This window comes from Anolis sagrei, chromosome 1 (assembly GCF_037176765.1).
Source record: "Anolis sagrei isolate rAnoSag1 chromosome 1, rAnoSag1.mat, whole genome shotgun sequence".
Taxonomy (NCBI): Eukaryota; Metazoa; Chordata; class Lepidosauria; order Squamata; family Dactyloidae; genus Anolis; species Anolis sagrei.
In genome coordinates this window covers 78,859,525-78,879,443 of record NC_090021.1, presented here as the reverse complement: position 1 = coordinate 78,879,443, position 19,919 = coordinate 78,859,525, and the positions used below count along the sequence as shown (strand labels likewise).

At 39.6% G+C, this 19,919-nt stretch overlaps 1 protein-coding gene across 8 annotated transcripts in view; it reads right to left on the bottom strand.

Moving 5' to 3' along the window:
- Window positions 1-19,919, bottom strand: part of NHSL1 (NHS like 1) — a 192,674-nt gene that overhangs the window by 73,059 nt on the left and 99,696 nt on the right. The window contains exon 1 of one of the 8 annotated variants that reach the window (XM_060753454.2): window positions 13,503-13,635. The exons of the other annotated variants lie outside the window; for them this stretch is intronic. Within the exon in view, the coding sequence (XP_060609437.2) occupies window positions 13,503-13,518 (16 nt within the window). The 5' untranslated portion in view covers window positions 13,519-13,635. Of the gene's footprint in view, window positions 1-13,502; window positions 13,636-19,919 lie in introns of those variants that run through there. 8 annotated transcript variants of the gene reach the window in all.

Here is a 19,919-nt window from a genome sequence, read left to right as displayed (position 1 = left end):
CTCCCAATCCCTTCAAAAGTATACAGTTTTCCTATCACACACAAAAACAGCTCTTCAGCAATGAAAGAATCCGTAGTATTTCAAACAACACAATCAGAATTCAGTCTGCAAATAATCCGTTTTTGTGACACTTTGCAGATGAATTCTGACAGAATATTGACAGGATGGGGCAAACGCCATGTGATGAGACCCGTTTGAAATCATTCTCAAACAGTCTCAGAAACCGAGTATTTCCTAACATGATATGGTCATGAGATTTGGGGAGCAAGCTTCTAACTCCAAAAACCTTGCAGGGTGCATTCCAGCACCAAGGTGCAAAAACAAATATGTGAGTTTTGGACAATGAAAATCTTAAAATAAATGTTTGAGGGGGTTGCGGGTTTGTGGAAAATATGGTATCATGGCCAAAGTTCACAAAAGGAGAATCCATAGGCCGGGGCACTCCCCAATCTACATATATACAAAGTTATGGCATAAAGATGGGAAACTAGAGCAGGATCAGTGAATGGAATTTGAAAGTAGAAAGAAGACAGGTTATGCTTTCCCTTTATCCTTCCCTACTACTCAAAATCGCATCATGGGATTTGATTGTCTTAATATAGTAATTCCATGCTGTACCACATCAATACATTAAATCAATAAATTGGAAGACTTATCTATAAACCAGTCTTCAACGTCTGCATTTAGATAGCATTAGTAGTTTTTATGTGGCACTCAGGCAGTTTGCTTGATGAGAAATGACTCGATGGGTTTTGAATGATTTTCTGAATAGGTGTTTTAGTAAATGTGTGTGATCATAATGAATACGCTGTTACATACTGCATTTTTAAAACAGGTTTAGGAGGCTTTGGGGTGGTACTAAACGATACATAAATGTAATTAACTTAAGTCTCCAGTTTCCATATTCATCCACAGTGTAGAATATGTTCAATCTTTATTTATTCTTTTGAATTATTTCGTATATGTAATAATAATAATAATAATAATACTTTTATTTGTACCCCGCTACCATCTCCCCAAGGGACTCGGTGCGGCTTACATGAGGCCGAAGTTGAATACAACAATACAAGCAAAACAACAACAGTACAAGCAATTAAAATAAAACATAGACAATAAAATATACAACATTATCAATAAGACAACACGCAACTAAAAACAGTGGAAAGGCCAAATGTAAAGTTAAAATGGAAATAATGCTGGGACATGGACGAAAGGTGATAGTGGCAGTAATGGGAAGTATAATAAAATATGGGGGGAATCAATTCTCCATTTTAGTATTAGCTGCCTTACAACAATGGCCCAACCTACAAGGCCATTATAATGCAGATTGAGCTGCATTATATGGTCAGTAGAGATGGAGCCTGCATATCAAGTCCACATGCCCATTTACAAAGTAGCCCTGAACTAAGCGGAACTTTTAAACTCAGGATAATCATGTTAATACTGCTGCCATATAGTCAAGGGAAGATCCCCTTATTCTCGCTGAATCTGATTTGCCTTTCCTTGTGGGACTGTCATGCTCACTAAGACAAAGTCCTAAGTCCTATTCTCTCCCACTGAATATATCATAATTAAGAGTATTCCTTAATAAAAGGCAGAAAAAGTGAAATCTATTGCAAGGCTCAGAATAAAATCAATATATTTAGTATTATAAATATAAACTTAATTTGAGAATTGCATACATAATCTAAAATACAAGTGAACGTTTGTTGATGGAAGTCAATGTTTTCCCCCCCAGAATTATATGTTAACATAACAAAATCATTATTATGTTAATAATTGATTTTAAGGGGAAATAGCTTGCAATTTGTTTTTAAAACAATACTAATGGCACATTTGGTAATTTAATGGTTTGGAGTGTAACAAAGTACTGAAAATTAAGACCATACTGATTTCAAGGCAATGGGTCAGAAAAGTACAGATCACAAAATGAGAAGGAAAAATAGGAAGAAATGATATAATCCACATTAGAAATTAAAATATTGTCTCCCTGAATTACAAACTAAATGGCTGAGCTTCTTAAATTATTTCTACTTACATTATTCTGCAATTCAAATACAGAAAAATTAGGGGGAAATTTTCCTTCATTCTATTAGAATTTAGTCTATCAGATTTAAGGTTTCTAAATCTTAAGAAGATCACACAGGTCCAGCAATCAAACAGCATTTTAATGTTCAATGTATTATTGAAGGCTTTCATGGCCAGAGTCACAGGGTTGTTGTAGGTTTTTTGGACTGTATGGCCATTATCTCCTGACATTTTACCTGCATCTATGGCAGGCATCCTCGGAGGTTGTGAGGTAAAATAGCATTGCTTCCTCACCACTCCCTTCCTTCACCTCATGTATCACCTGTCTCTCCTCATTCCTCTCGTCCCCATCTCCATGTACCAACTGTCCCCGATGGACCCCTGAACTGCTGCCCCCACTTCTTCCTTTTCCTTTTTCTCTTTCTTTTCCACCCCAAAGGGTTTTTTCCTTCTTTCCTTTCTTCCACACACATTATACCTCTCATGAGCCCCATGCTTCTCACTAGGTCCCCACACAGTGACCACCTGCCTCCCTTCCTTTCTCTTCCCTTGCGAGTGGCCATTCAGCACGCCTGCACATCATGTCCCTGTTATTGCAACATGCCATTGGGGACCTCATTCATCAGCCAAACAAAGTTCCTGCCTTGGAACCACTGTTCTCCTTCATTGCACCCCTGAAGTGAAGGAAACCTCCCCCTCCACCTTCTTGCTCTTCTCACCCTCACGCTCAGCGTTGGTTGGCTCAAGAGCAGATGCCACCCAACATTTGTCTAGGCTGCTATTGGATACTTTAGGGCCAGCATTTGAAAGAGTTGGACAAGGTATTAGAACCTCAAGGGCCACATAAAATGGTGTGGGAAACCAGATTCAGCTGACAGGCCTTAAATTTAACACATGTGGGTCACAGTATAGTAATTTGGGGGGGGGGGGGGAGAGAAAGCATCATTTGGTTAAACATTGTAGTTAGTCAATCAAAATCTTTGTCCATGTCTGTTGGGGGTAAGATTATAATAGATGTGCCCTAGAAAAGAAAATATGAAATGAGTTCATTGGATTCTGCTGGGAAATCAGCTGAAATAATTCCCCTTTTCCTAGAAGACTGGAGAAGGCTGGAATATGGAATGCATAGCTATGAGATATAGAAGACCAAAAGCCCTTTCACAGTAATAATAATTTCTCAGAGATGCAAAAATGATGGTGTCACTAGGAAAGAGGATGTCACTTTAAACTAAATTTCCTTTGAACCCAACTCCACCACATTTAGATTACTATATAATGTTCCATTTAGGATTATTTTGTCTCTCTTCCTAAAAGTAAGAAAACATGTCCAATGTCATTCAGACACAGTGGGCTGCAAACTAAAAAAATGTAAAAGAAAAAATATTTTTCAAAAGTGGTTTTTGCTGATGCTGAAACAAAAGCTATTATGTTGCACAATATTAGAGGATTTCAGACTATCCCATGCAGCTGTTGAAACATCTGAAAAAAACATGGGACCAAAGATTTGCTGCCAAAAGTAAATAAAAAGAAATGTCTCTAATCTAAAACAACAGTGGCATGACAAAGCTGCTAAGACTGGTACATCCTAGTACTATCAGAGCAAAGCATTTACATCTGTGAAAAGCAGCTAAATTTACAGTTTGTATTAGCTGCCAATCCAGACAGTCAAGATAAGATTAACGGTATCAAGTCTGCTAATTCAAATGCATTAAAATACTGCACAGCAACCAAAAGAAAGTACCACCACTCTTCTATAGGCACTTCCATAACTCTTTTAATTATTCCTAATCTTCAAAACAAAATGCATCCCTACTAACATGAAATATAGCAACAATTTTATTAATATTGCTTCTTAATGCTTTGCTATTTGAAAGTTGTATAATTCTTAAAATATTGATGGGCGTGATCCTAATGATATAAATGGGAGCTCAGGAAATGGAAAAGCAGGTCACAGTTTTGTTCTTCTGCATATGTGAACCCAGAAGGAATAGGATATTAAGTGTGTATGTGCAATCATGGGACACACAGGATCTCTGCATAGCACACTCTGTTCTTTCAACATCTGTACAGAGGAAATTATGGGACAAGTTCTTTATATTACATGACTATTAAAAGTAATATAAAAATGAGCTTTTTGTCAAAAACCTTGTTGAGAGAGATGTGTCTGCATACAACTCCACAAACAACATTGTGTTTATGAAGATCATAGAAACAGAGTTGGGAAAAACCACAAAGGCCATCCACTCCAAAACCTTGCCATGCAGGAACACACAATCAAAGCACTCCTGAAAGATGGCCATACAGCCTCTGCTTAACAACCTCCAGAGAAGGAGAATCCATCCCCTGTGACACTTTCTAAGGCCCGTCGCAAACTAGGTTCCTGCTGGAGAAACCCTTGCTAGCAAGTCCCTGACGTCATGAGCCTGCGCCTCTCTCCCCGCCCCTTTCTCCACCCCTTTCTCTTTGCGAGCGTGGTTTTTCCTTTGCTAGGGCAGCATTGCCCGCATTTTCTCTCAGTTGAATTCTGCCAACTGAGAGAAAATGCGGGCAATGCTGCCCTAGCAAAGGAAAAACCACGCTCGCATGGAGAAAGGGGAGGAGAAAGGGGCGGGGAGAGAGGCGGAGTCTCGTGACGTCAGGGACTTGCTAGCAAGGGTTTCTCTCGCAGGAACAGAGTTTGCGACGGGCCTAATGGCTCTTGCTGTCAGGAAGTTCTTCCTAATGTAGAGGTAGAATCTCTTTTCCCACAATTTGGGCAGAAGAAAACAGATGGTCAGCTACAATGTGGCTGAAAGAAATATTGCTCTTAGCTCATGTTGTTTTTACAAAATAATGTTACTAGTAAATACAAGTCAACAAAAGTGAAACACCTACAAAGACAAATAGAGATTGCAAAAATAGCTGATTCAAATAACCAGGAAAGTATGCCTTACTGAACCCAAAATACCGTACACTTCACAATCTGAAAAGAACATAGATTGTCCAACATGGGTGGCTGAGACTGTGAAAACTTTGCTTTCTGATTGTTCAGTGAACATAAAATTTGTTTTATGCACAAAATTATTAAAAACATTGCATGTAAAATTATCTGCACACTACATTTATAAGGTGTATATGAAACATACACACATTTTGTGTTTAGATCTGCTCTCATCTGAACATATGTCATCATGTCTATACAAATAGACCAAAATTTGAAAAACACAATGTACAAAACCTTTCTGATCACAAGCATTTTGGACAAGGGACACTCAACCTAAACTAATGTTATGTTTCAACTTACATCCCTTGGGCATTAATAATTGTGAAATAGACTCTTCTGTTTAGACAGCTGGTGATGCAACACGTGAATGCTGCCAAAGAAATGTCAAGCAATTGTTTCATTTAAATTTTTGGAAGGCTTTTAAAAACAAAATATTTATATATTATTCATATGGTATATGAAATATTCATATATTTTATTAATTTTGTGTATGCAATTATTTTTAAACTATGGATATGGAATCTTGCATAACTCTTCTGTACTAAAACATTCTTTTCATACCTACTGATGTGAACAGTTGTACAAACTTCCCTGGCATTTGCTCTAGTGAGATACCTCAGCGTTTAAAATGAGATCTGGTAACACTGCAGTCCTACCCATTTCAGCTGTAAGCTGCTAAAGAGTTAAGCAAAATTTCCCAGTGTGCATTTTACTGCAACCTGAGAATCATATACTGCATCGGAAAACTATTGAAACGGAATTTATGTATTGTGATAACATTTATTAATAGAAAGAGCTTCGAAAACATCATAACCCACATTCATAAAAACCCAATATACAGCTATATCTTTAGAGTAACATGTGGTGACATGACAAATGACATGAGAAATGTAAGAAAACGTCTTCAATGTGAGCATCTTTTATGGGGCCAGTTCACAAGTCCAGTATAGTGGCCATATTATCTCTTTCCCCATAACAAAATTTGCTTGTTTTCACTCAAATGATTGAGAAGCATGGCTTTAAACCTTTATCTACAGATTTTCTTTAAAAGGAAAGACAATAAATTGGCTCTATGGGTGATGACAATGCTTTTAACGTGTTTTTAACTTAATGTTTTATTTACTGTTTTAAACTGTTGCTAATTGTGTTTATATCTGTATTATATTGAGGCTTCGAATTGTGGCCAATTTGTAAGCTGCCCTGAGTTTCCCCTCAGTGGTTGAGAAGGGTGGGATAGAAATATTGGAAGTAAAATAATAATAAATAATAGTTGTAGTTTAACTACTGTGGTTATTGCTGTTATGTAATTTATTTATTGAATTGTTAGCATCGAATTGTGCTGATGTAAGCCGCCCTGAGTCCCCCCTCGGGGGTTGAGAAGGGTGGGGCAGAAGTGCCCAAAATAAATAAATAAATAAATAGTGGTTAGCTGATAAACTATTAATAGAGCATTTTACTACAAAGAGAGAATATGGTGGTATGAAAAAATATGGATGAAGCTAAAAGATAACTACAACCTTAATCTGGATTGCTGAACGTTTTTCAGGCTAATGGCACAATTGGGACCCTCACACATCAACCCCCATAGCTGGTGCTGCTGTTTCTTCATCCTACTCCTAGCATTCAGGCCAGGTTAGCCATTCACTACATATTGGCTAAAATACCCAAGACTTAGAGGAAATATTATTTTGATGTTTGGGTTATCTTAGTTTGGACACTTGGGTGTGTGCCATCAAATTATCTATCAAGTTATGGCAACCCCATGAATATTATAGGGTCCCATATTCTTTGGGAACCTGACTAGGACTAAGTGTATCTGATTTTCACATGTATGTGGTTTTGCCACTCTGATGAGTGAAAACATGTTTCTTGAACCAGTGTTCATGATTAGTACACCAGCCCAGAGAAATAAGTTGTTATTGCTGGTTAAACATAAATTATAATTACAGATACGGGAATGAAGCAAACCTCAGATTACTTACTTGCTACTCATTGGATGTGATAACAAACTGGACAGCTGTAAGTAAAATGTACTTTAAGTTTTCACTATTTCCAATTTAGAGCATTTCTTAAATAAGAATTTTGTTTTTCAGAACACATGAAACCACACCACACATATTATGCTTCCAATATTGCAATAAAATGGAGACATCTGCATGTAGAGTGATTATTAAACCACACTGAGATGGAGAGTCATTAACAGATTATTTCAAATGGGAAAAATATGGATTTCCAAATAACTCAATGGTTGCAAGATGTAGTACAGCAACCAGAAGAGCCACAACTTTGACTGCCAAGCTCCAGGCAAAGATAGGATTAACACAAGGCAGTTGTGGTATAACAGTGTCAGGTGATAAGCTCCTTAGTATCATGAGTGTAGATAACTAAAATAACTTAAGTAAAACTCCTTCAGGCTAAACTGGAGTGTAGGTAAAGCAGCATTAACAGGATGAATATGGGTAAAAGCATTCAGTTTGTCATTTTATTGAGGCCACACCTGAAAACACAAGTTTTTATGGGGGGCTGAGGAATGAGAAAAGGAAGCAGTGTTTTTCTGGTATTCTGAGAAAATGTTCCTAGATTAATAGCTAACACAAAAAATGGTTTCACAATGTGTGAGGTCTAAGGTTATAAAATGACCCCACTGTACAGCATCTGTATGAAGCAACATCATCATTTTTTCTATACACCTTCATTTTCTTTGGGAAATCTAGATGTAAAGTATATTTGGTCAAGATCATTGGCAAAAGAAAATGCAACAAGTGGATTTTTAAGTGTTGCACTTCAATCTTGTAATAGAATAGAATGTGGATCTTATAATAAATTGTGCCAGAAATACTGGAGTTCTCCTGGCACAAATGACAAGCCAGGAGAAAAGGGAAGGGGGGCAGGGGTGATTTTTCTCCTCCCCCCCCCTTCTCCTGGCACATCATTTGTATGCACCAGAAGTACTTGGGCAACCGTCTTGTGGAGCCCAGGTGAGTCCTTTTCCTTTTTTACTGTGTTTAGGGGGGCGTCTGGGGAAGGGGTTAGTATTCCCACAGTTTTCCGGGCTAATTTAGCCCAGAAAACTGTGGGAATACTGTGTGGACTGCAGTATTCTGCAGTCCACACACTGGAAGTAGTAGGTCTATCCCATGCCTTCCAAGAAGGCACGGAATAATCCCACTATCAAATTAATTCACCACAAACCAGGGTTTTCCTGGTTTGGCCAGAACGTTGTCTGGACAGCCCCTTTTTTATTACGGAAGTTTATTGCTGTCTAGATCCGCTCCTAATACAGAGTACAAAAAGGAGCCACTGTTGCACTGTTACAGTGTTCCAAAGTTGTTTTCTTTTTTAAAAAAAATTCTAAGTAATAACATTTTACACCGTACATTTTATCTTATTAGCCAATAGAAAAGGTAATTGATTATTGAGCTAACATTAATGGACCAATTTAAGCTTTCGTTGACCAAATTACAGTCTCCAAATAAGCTTATATTGGGGAAATCATATTACAAAAATAAGTATGCACTACTTTTCTTTCTTCAGAAAGATATAACAATGCACCTTTGAATGTGAACTCTTTTACCAACTTGGAAAATGGATGTGCTTCAGGACACCATAAAAATCTGTTTCTGATTCCAAACTATACATATTTTTCTAAGAAACGCTGCCAAGAAAAGAATGCAAGGAATGCCTTTACATGTATATCACACACACGACAACTGGTGAAGGAACCATTGATGTATTTTTTAAAGAAAAGACAGAAGATAAATTGGCATTTCTAGACCTTTCCCTAGGGAGCAACAACCACATGCCCAGAATTTTTTAGCATGGTCTCCAATATAGCTTATTACTATTATTAGAAGAAAATATTTCCCCTACCCTTCTTCCCCAAGTGCACAGCTGTAAAACAAGGGTATGGAAAATGCTTTCTAAGTGCAGCCAGAGGATTTACACACCCAGTTTACAGCACTCCCTGTATTTCCTTTACAATAAAATAAAGAAGTCAAATATTGTGTCTGGAAGTAATTTTGGAAACAAGTATCATTTTGCTTTGCATCTCACACTTTTTTTTCACTCTATGTTTTTGCTTCTTACATTTCAGTAACTTGACAGTCATTTCACTCCAATCCAAATGATTGTGTTATCATATAATCAATGTGATACATCTCTAACAAAACCTAAAACCTTGCAATGTCTGCTTATGAGCCGGATTAAAAATGAATTATGAAATGATCCCCCAACGATTATAACATATAGATAGAATGCTAAAAAACAAAAACAAAATATGGGCCAGCTGTGCTACCTACAGGACAGATTCTCAAATCTATATGTAGAAACATTGGCCAATCTAATAAAGGTATGTCAACCATTGGAATTCTAAAGGAATTTTGAGTGCTAAAACAGACATCTTATGTTTTTCACGTTGTATGAGCTTTTTCTCAAGGTGCAAACATTTTCCAATCTCTTATCTGTAGTTAAGACATTCCAAAGGCGTTCTCTTCTTTTTTATCATCAACCATGATGCACAGTCTCACATTTATACATTAATGCTACTCCTGTTAGTATAAACCAGGGGTCCTCAAACTTTTTAAGCTGAGGGCCAGTTCACGGTTCCTCAGACTGTTGGAGGCCAGACGAATTCCTATGTACAAAAATTATAAAACCACAACACAACATTTAAATTGAAGAACAATTTTAACCAACATGAACTTACTACTATTTCAGTGGGAAGTATGGGCCTGCTTTTGGGTGATGAAGTAGCCAAGTTAATTAGGGTTGTTGCTGTGTGTCTTCAAGTTGTTTCAGACTTAGGGTGACCCTAAGTCGAAAGTTTAGGTAATGACCTTGGAGGGCAATGGTATAAACCATAATTTGGGCTGGATAATTCCATGGCAAAGGCATGGAAATTGATGTGGCACATGAGCTTTCCTGATCCCACCTCTACCCCTAAGTAAGGCCTAAATATCCCCAAAGGATCAGATCCCGCCCAATTAAAAGCTAAGCAGGGTCAGCCCTGGTTAGTACTTGGATAATTCCAGTTAATTCCAGGCGCTGTAGTCTGTATTTCAAAACATGCTGTGGCATTTAGGGAACTAAAAACAAGTTTATTTCCCACTGCTTCCAGTATTTTAATTTCCCTCTGATCTCATATTATAAACTATGTATGTAGTAGCTGATAAGGACAACTCAAATAGGTAAAAGTCATTGAAATGAAGCCAAAAGCAAACAGAACACAAAGCATGGAAGGAAAGGGAGTAAAACTGCTGCTCTTATGATTTCCCAAACTATTTTTTTAACTTTCAAAATGGAAATGATTCTATTATTAATACAAGGATTATTCATATGTAAGAAGATATAGAAGGTGCCTCTGTTCTTCCCCATCAATGTAACGACATATCAAATTTTGAACATGTTCCTTGCAACATTTTTGGTGACCTGCAAAACTTTCCTCGTCCATCTATTTTCACTGATTTCAGTATAGATGGAAAAAGCAAAGTCATGATTTGAGGGGGGGGGGATTAAGATATAGTCAAGCTTCTATATCTATAGATTCAAATATTTCCAGCCTGATTGTTTTTAATAAAAATTCCAAAAAGCAAACCTTGTTTTATATAATGGACACCATTTTACTATGACATGGCATTAGCAGGACATGAACATCTGCAGATGTTGGTATCCACAAGGAGTCTGGGAACCAAACCACAGCAAATATCAAAGGCCCACTGCAACTCAGATTCTGAACATGCAAAATTTAATGCTCAATCTGTAAACATTCACACATTTGGTATCCATAGGAGGTCCTAGGACCAGACCTCAGCAGATAAAAAAGACCCACTGTATGTATCCATTTTTCAAACTATCTGGTGACCTCTGTTTGTTTGTATTCTATTGCAGATTATACTTCAGGGGAAGGAATTGGCAAACCTGAGTATCCCTTGCCTAAAAAAATCCTATGACATTTCTGGGGTCAACTTAAGTCAACAGGCTACTTGAACACACAAGTCTTGATGTTACCAGAGGGATCCAGGAGTGGAAAAAATAGTCTCTGACTATGCAGAAGTCTAGCCCTGTGCTAGCATAAAGCACCCAGAAGATTACAGCCCTAGGGATGCAGGCTGAAAAAAAGCTGCCTTGAAGACCAACTCATTTTATTTTGTGTAGGGACTGAAATATGTTCTAAAGAGCAGAAAACTAATATCAATTTTCTGTGCTGGAGTGTATCAAAGGGATGGGCTGTGCCTTGTTTAATTTTTGTGTTGTTTGGCAGTGGTACAAAGGGCAAGAGTGTGAGAGTGTGTGTTTGATCTGGGTGGTGTTGTATGACTTCAAGTTAATTCCAATTTATGATAACTCGAAAGCGAATCTATCATGGGGTCCTCTTGGCCAGGTTTGTTCATAGAAAGTTTGCTTTTGCTTTTCTGTGAGGTTCAGAAAGTGGGTTTCTATGGCTAATTGGGGATTCAAACCCTAGTCTCCAGAACCATAGCCCAAAGCACAAACCACTACACGACAATTGATTCTTGTGTCGCACTTAAATAAATTCTCCATTTTCCCCCTAAAGATGGCAACTGGTCACTAGGAAAGGTGAAATGTTCACTCAACCATCCCACCTGCCCCGTATACCCAGTTTTTTCTCTTTCATACCCTTAGGTCAAATTGCAAGAATGCTGTTTCTGTGTCTCCTGCATTCAACAAGAGATATCAATTTCTGTGACAGGGAAATAGGCACACATGCTCAGAATGTCAATTCAGCTGCTTCCTGGTACTCTGGGAGCACAGTGCAGGAAATTGCCCTTACTCCTATATTTGAGCCTGATTCAACTCTACAAAGGACTACAGGTTTAGCATAAACAGGGACAGTGATAAGAAGCCCCACTCAATAGTAAACACAGTGGGTCCAAACCTGAAGGCTTTTTCTTTCATCAGAGCCAACTGCAGAAACAAGGGATTAAGAGTGTTAGAAAACAACACTGGGATTGAAAAATATGACACAGTCAGAAGAGTTCTTAAAGAAGGTCAAAAGAATGAAGGCTTGGGTTCTACCCAATGGTGAGCCATGGACACAGCCATCCCTTTACTACTGTCTTCAGGCAACACTTCTTTCAGAGGCTTCTGTCAGCCCTCCGCCACCATGTAAGAGAACCCCTGGACAAGAAAGGCAAGTTTCTTTGAGCACCTTATGAGAGCCTTAAAGAGGCCCTTCCCAAGGCTTCTTTGTTCCCAGTGTTTTACAATTTATCTTGGACCCAGGAGGCAATGGAAGCCAACCCCCCACTTCCCTGCTGCTCAGCTTGCAGCTCAATATTGGCTAAAACAGTTTATTTTTTGACTTTTTTCCTGACTGGCTAGGAAAAGCAGAAAGACAATTGCAGGAATTTAGTGTAGTTTCCTTCATCTTTCCTTAATTGAGGAAGAGTCCATGGAAGATTTCTAACTTTTTTCCAATTTTAGGGGGGAAATATCCTTTACCTGATGTCCTGTGGTTTCCTGTCACTTCAACTTCAGCTAATCCACCCTCAACTCCACCACCCTAAAAGCGTTCAAAACACCACATCCTCCCCTCCCAATGATAATCAGTTCCAAGCACAGAAAGGAACATCAGAAAACCCTCTCTAATTAGCTTATTCTGTAATTTTGTTAAAATGGGCTTGAAGTTGATATTGCAGTACATCAATCTGTATAGGTGATTGGTAAAATATTCACTCTATTTAATTATCATCAAACAAATCACAGTTAATAGAATACTTATTTGCTTTAACAATTATATATCATTTTATTATTCCCAAAAGTAGAAGAGGCAAGTCTAAGGAAACAGACATACTTCTGACATGTGTAAAAAAACAACAACAAACACACAGAATACATTTGCTTGTTCTGTAATTAAAAATGCCATAACTCTATAACATCCAATTTTGCACAAAACCCAAATTGCAGAGTTTCTATCCTACACACAAACATATACACACCCTTTTATATTTGAAAAAACATTGCTTTAACTGGATTTTGCATTATGTAATGACAAAGTTTATCATTCCCTTGGGCCATTCATTAGACCCCATACTGTTTTGAGACAAATTATATGAACATATTGTCTGATAGATCCTATTAAGCAACGCAGCCTGTGGGCATGCTGCATCCAACACATTGTTCCTAAAGTTCCAACAACACAGGCAATTATATTTCAAACACTTGGTATGCTCAGTAATTTACACCATACAGAGTATGCTTGTTCTTTTGTATAGAAAAGGATTAGATGTAGCATTTGAAGCATTCCAGTCAAGGATGTGTTTTCTTTCTGTACATAAAGGCAAAGGGTTATGTACAGGTCTTTGACTCAAGACTAAAGACCAAAGATTAAAACTTCTTCTAAACCTCTAAGAGATGTTTGAGAACTTGATAGGCAATGGCTGGAGCAGTTGTTAAAAGTAAAGCAAAGTATGTAAACACAGTCCTCCTAGCTCCAGATAAAAGTCACTTTGCTGCAGAAAATCCCCCTTACCTTTCATACAAAACATGCTGAGCTTGTTCCATGGAGGGGAGTGAAAGGGTCCTGTCTGCAGAGTGTGCAAAGCCCCAGTGCTAGGTACAGCTGCTCCCTAGTCCTTCCCATTCAAGCGCACAGCCGGAGGAGTAGTGTGGCAGGAAGCCAACTCTTGCTGCTCTAGGAAGCTGTGGCCCAACCCACTGATGCTTAAACAACAATGTAGACACCTCCCCATCACCCACCTCCTCCCATTCCCTCCTCCCACCCTACAAAGCTATTTTTCTTTTTAAAAAAATAATGAAGAGGAGTGAGGGGAGAGGCCACTGTGTCTCTCAGTCATGCCTATCACAGTGCAAACCTGAATACATTTGTTTTATCTCCTCTGTCAGCATTTTCCCATTGAAAACAGTTCATACTCATCAACGGGTCAGCTTTAGGAAAAATAAACCACTCTTAATCCACTTCAGCTGTTCTCTATGGATGGCGAATTCTCACTCTTTTTCTCTCTCTCTTTTTCTAATTGTTCTGGAATGTGTTACTTTTGAAATGTTTTGTTTAATTCCTTTGAAAATTTCCACAACATATATACATGCACTCCAGCAAAGGATCACCGCCTTGTCAGGGCGCTGGAGCTTGAGCACCTCAATGATGTCATGAGCGAAACCGTGAAGGGACACCCAAGACGGGACGGTTGTGGCAGAGAGGTCAGACCAAGTGTGATCCCTGGGGAAGGCAATGGCAAACCACTCCAGTATCCTTGCCAAGAAAACTAAATGGACCAGTACAACCAGAGATATGTCGGTATGCCATTGGAAGATGGGACTCCCAGGTCGGAAGATGGCCAAAATGCTACTGGGGAGGAGCAGAGGATAAGTTCAACTAGCCCCAGATGTGATGACGCAGCTAGCTCAAAGCCGAAAGGAAGGCTAGCGGCCGACGGTACTGGAGGCGAACGACGAATCCGATGCTCTAAAGATCAACACACCATAGGAACCTGGAATGTAAGATCTATGAGCCAGGGCAAATTGGATGTTGTTATTGGTGAGATGTCAAGACTAAAGATAGACATTCTGGGGGTCAGCGAACTGAAATGGACTGGAATGGGCCACTTCACATCAGATGACCACCAGATCTACTACTGCGGACAAGAGGAACATCGAAGAAATGGAGTAGCCTTCATAATTAATAAGAAATTCGCTAAAGCGGTGCTTGGATACAACCCAAAAAATGACAGAATGATCTCAATTCGAGTGCAAGGAAAGCCTTTCAACATTACAGTGATCCAAATATACGCCCCAACCACAGCTGCTGAAGAAGCAGAAGTAGATCAGTTCTATGAGGATCTGCAGGACCTACTGGATAATACACCAAAAAGAGACATTATTTTCATTACAGGAGACTGGAATGCCAAGGTGGGAAGTCAAATGACAACAGGGATCACAGGCAAGCATGGTCTGGGAGAACAAAATGAAGCGGGACGCAGGCTGATAGAATTTTGCCAGGAAAACTCGCTGTGTATAACGAATACTCTCTTCCAACAACCTAAAAGACGGCTTTACACATGGACCTCACCAGACGGTCAACACCGAAATCAGATTGACTACATCCTTTGCAGCCAAAGGTGGCGGACATCCATCCAGTCGGTGAAAACAAGACCTGGGGCTGATTGTAGCTCAGACCACGAACTTCTTATTGCCCAATTTAGAATAAAACTAAAGAGATCAGGGAAAATACACAGACCAGTTAGATATGATCTCACTAACATTCCTAGCGAATATACAGTGGAAGTGAAGAACAGATTTGAAGGACTAGATTTAGTAAACAGAGTCCCAGAAGAACTATGGACAGAAGTCCGAGACATTGTTCAGGAGGCGGCAACAAAGTACGTCCCAAAGAAAAAGAAAACCAAGAAGGCAAAATGGTTGTCTGCTGAGACACTGGAAGTAGCCCAAGAAAGGAGGAAAGCAAAAGGAAACAGTGAAAAGGGGAGATATGCCCAGTTAAATGCGCAATTCCAGAGGTTAGCTAGAAGAGATAAGGAACTATTTTTAAATAAGCAATGCATGGAAGTGGAAGAAGACAACAGAATAGGAAGGACAAGAGACCTCTTCCAGAAAATTAGAAACATTGGAGGTAAATTTCAGGCAAAAATTGGTATGATAAGAAACAAAGATGGCAGGGACCTAACAGAAGCTGAAGAGATCAAGAGAAGGTGGCGAGACTATACAGAAGATCTGTATAGGAAGGATAATAATATTGAGGATAGTTTTGACGGTGTGGTGAATGAATTAGAACCAGACATCCTGAGGAGTGAGGTTGAATGGGCCTTAAGAAGCATTGCTAACAACAAGGCAGCAGGAGACGACGGGATCCCAGCTGAACTGTTTAAAATCTTAAAAGATGATGCTGTCAAGGTGATGCATGCCATTTGCCAGCAAATATGGAAAACACAAGAATGGCCATCAGACTGGAAAAAATCAACTTATATCCCCATACCAAAAAAGGGAAATGCGAAAGACTGCTCCAACTTCCGTACAGTGGCCCTTATTTCTCATGCCAGTAAGGTAATGCTCAAGATCCTGCAAGGAAGACTCCAGCAATACATGGAGCGAGAGTTGCCAGATGTTCAAGCTGGGTTTAGAAAAGGTAGAGGAACGAGAGACCAAATTGCCAATATCCGCTGGATAATGGAGAAAGGCAGGGAGTTTCAGAAAAACATCTACTTCTGCTTCATTGACTATTCTAAAGCCTTTGACTGTGTGGATCATAATAAATTGTGGCAAGTTCTTAGTGGGATGGGCATCCCAAGCCACCTTGTCTCTCTCCTGAGGAATCTGTACAAGGACCAAGTAGCAACAGTCAGAACTGACCACGGAACAACAGACTGGTTCAAGATTGGGAAAGGCGTACGGCAAGGCTGCATCCTCTCACCCAACCTTTTTAACTTGTATGCAGAACACATCATGCGATGTGCGGGGTTGGATGAATGCAAAGCTGGGGTGAAAATTGCTGGAAGAAACATTAACAACCTCAGATATGCAGATGACACCACTCTGATGGCCGAAAGCGAAGAGGAGCTGAGGAGCCTTCTAATCAAGGCGAAAGAAGAAAGCGCAAAAGCCGGGTTGCAGCTAAACGTCAAAAAAACCAAGATTATGGCAACAAGAATGATTGACAACTGGAAAATAGAGGGAGAAACCGTGGAGGCCGTGACAGACTTTGTATTTCTAGGTGCAAAGATTACTGCAGATGCAGACTGTGGCCAGGAAATCAGAAGACGCTTACTTCTTGGGAGGAGAGCAATGTCCAATCTCGATAAAATAGTCAAGAGTAGAGACATCAGACTGGCAACAAAGATCCGCCTAGTCAAAGCCATGGTATTCCCTGTAGTCACCTACGGATGTGAGAGCTGGACCTTAGGGAAGGCTGAGCGAAGGAAGATCGATGCTTTTGAGCTGTGGTGTTGGAGGAAAGTTCTGAGAGTGCCTTGGACTGCGAGAAGATCCAACCAGTCCATCCTCCAGGAAATAAAGCCCGACTGCTCACTGGAGGGAAAGATACTAGAGACAAAGTTGAAGTACTTTGGCCACATCATGAGGAGACAGGAAAGCCTAGAGAAGACAATTATGCTGGGGAAAGTGGAAGGCAAAAGGAAGAGGGGCCGACCAAGGGCAAGATGGATGGATGGCATCCTTGAAGTGACTGGACTGACCTTGAGGGAGCTGGGGGTGGTAACGGCCGACAGGGAGCTCTGGCGTGGGCTGGTCCATGAGGTCACGAAGAGTCGGAGACGACTGAACGAATGAACAACAACATATACATGCATGCAAACACACTCACTCACATACAGACCCATACAGAGACATGCACATGCTCACACATATGCACATCTGTGTGTACACACACAGAGTACAATAAAGAATGACTAAAATCAAATAGCAATCATTATTGTATCTGAGTATAAGCCTTAGACTCCTGCAAGTTCGAGCTATCTCACAGATTGTAGTTGCTGTGTGATTTCAAGTTGTTTTCAACTTATGGCATCCCAAAAGCAAACCTGACATGGTGTTTTCTTGGCAAGAATTGCTCAGGGAATGTTTCTCTTTGCTTTCCTCTGAGGCTGAGAGATTGTGACTTGTCCAGTGGATTTCCATGGCCAAGTACAGATTCGAACCCTGGTCTCCAGTGTCATCACTCAAACCACAATGCCAGGCATGGGCAAACTTTGGCCCTCCAGGTGTTTTGGACTTCAACTCCCACAATTCCTAATAGCCAGTAGGCTGTTAATAATTGTGGGAGTTGAAGTCCCAAACACCTGGAGGGCCAAAGTTTGCCCATGCCTGCACTATGTCATGCTGGCTTTTGCAAACAGGGCAGATTAGGTATGGGTGGAAAGGGGACCTTCAGCACTTGCTCCAGGATACATGTCATTGCTATTCCATATTTCATTTAAGACCAAGAAAGTGACCATCTTGCCATCTAAATAAAGCCGGAACTAATATATTTGCTTTTAAACAAATGTGTGGTGTGGGGAAAGTGCAGCAAGTGGAATAAGATTTTAACTTTCTCTGGCTACTTCCTGCCATTTTACCCCAATCTCAACAACCTGTTCTCAAATCCATTTTATCTACCACATTGTCAGTCTAATGAATCATTCATTGCCCTTAGTGGTGCCTCACTGGGGCCACTATATACAAGCATGAAAGATATACAATGCCTACAGGGTGGGCAATAAAGGCCCTTTCGCGTACTGTTGTAGTTCTGCAACTCTCAAACACTCTCACCATGGGACAAGGGCTGATCAGAGATGACATTCCTCCAACTCTCAAAAAATCTGGCGGGCCACAAATTAGCCATCCACCATTATTGACCTATATAGAAAAGATGTGAATGCATAGCAGCAATAATGAAGCTTAATACATTTAGCAAGAATGTTTCCAAAACAAGAGATAGCTTTTGCTACCTCAAAAACCAAAAGACAAAACAGTAAAAAGATACATTTTTGAGAGAAAAAAAACATCCTTTCTGACTTAAGAACTTCCAGAGTGAGACACCCCACAAAAAGCACTTTGTAGCACGAATATAGACATACATACAAAAATAACAGCAAATCTCTCAAAAGCTATTTATCAAATCCATGCATCTACAGCAACAACAACAAAAGTTAAAATGATAGAAAACAAATCTGTTTTGCTCTATTAAAATGGAATTTAATAGTATGGCCAAAGATAGGGAATTCTGGCTTATGAGGAATAAGATAAAGGTAAAGATTTCCCCTGACATTAAGTCTAGTCGTGTCCGACTCTGGGGAGTGTGCTCATCTGCATTTCTAAGCCAAAGAACTGGCGTTGTCCATAGACGCCAGCATGACTGCATGGAGCACTATTACCTTCCCGCCAAAGCAGTACCTATTGATCTATTCACATTTGCATATTTTCGAACTGCTAGGTTGGCAGAAGGGGGGCTAACTCCCCAGAATCAAACCACCAACCTTTTGGTCAAACCTTCGGCGCCATCATGAGGAACACACCACATAAATGCTCCTGTTTCACATGAAAGAACCTAAGCCAGATTCTCCAACTTGGAATACCTTACAGATGCTTTACATCTTAATTCCCATGTTCCACAAATGCCAGTCATGTAACAATCCAAAATAGGAGATATCCAGTTTAGGAAAAGGCTAAACAAACCACAGATCTTCTGTCTCTGTTTTGATTATTGTCAGGTACAGAAACATCAGAAACACATACATCACCAGCAACCATGGCTATGACTTTGACTTGCCAAAGAAACAAGTGGGAATTTCTGGTTTGTACTTAATGATAAATATCCCATAGGCCAGGTCTGTGACAAGGTAATGTGGTTCTGTGGCTATTTGGGGATTTATTTTCTTAGCCATTCTGGCTAAGCAAAATCTATTATGACATACACATACAATCACCATGTTATATGTGCTCTGCTCTTCTATTGACATTCAGTTGTTTTCAGTCAAATCTTCATTATCTTTTAACACTGTCTAACTTCCTTTTTCCTTTAATGGGAAAGATGCACTACATCTATGAGGATTCATCCTAGAAAAAAATTTCTATAAACAGTGAGGTTTCCACACTGTTTCAAGAAGACAAAAGAAAGTGCACATCACTTGCAATTTTTCTTCCCTGGGAAGTTATCCAAAAGATTACAATTTGAACATTTACCACAATACACACAAACACTGGCCTATGCATCTGGATGCGAGCCATGGGGACTGGCTTTAAGTCCATTCTTTTAAAAGACGTGCATTAATTATCTGGAAGGGGAAATAACAACACATTAATGAAGTTTCCCAAAGGCAATAAATTGGCAGCAGCTGTGAAGAGCAGTATAAAATTATAAATATTTTAAGCAACCATTTAAAAGGGTAACATTTACATATCTTATGTTTATGTGTGC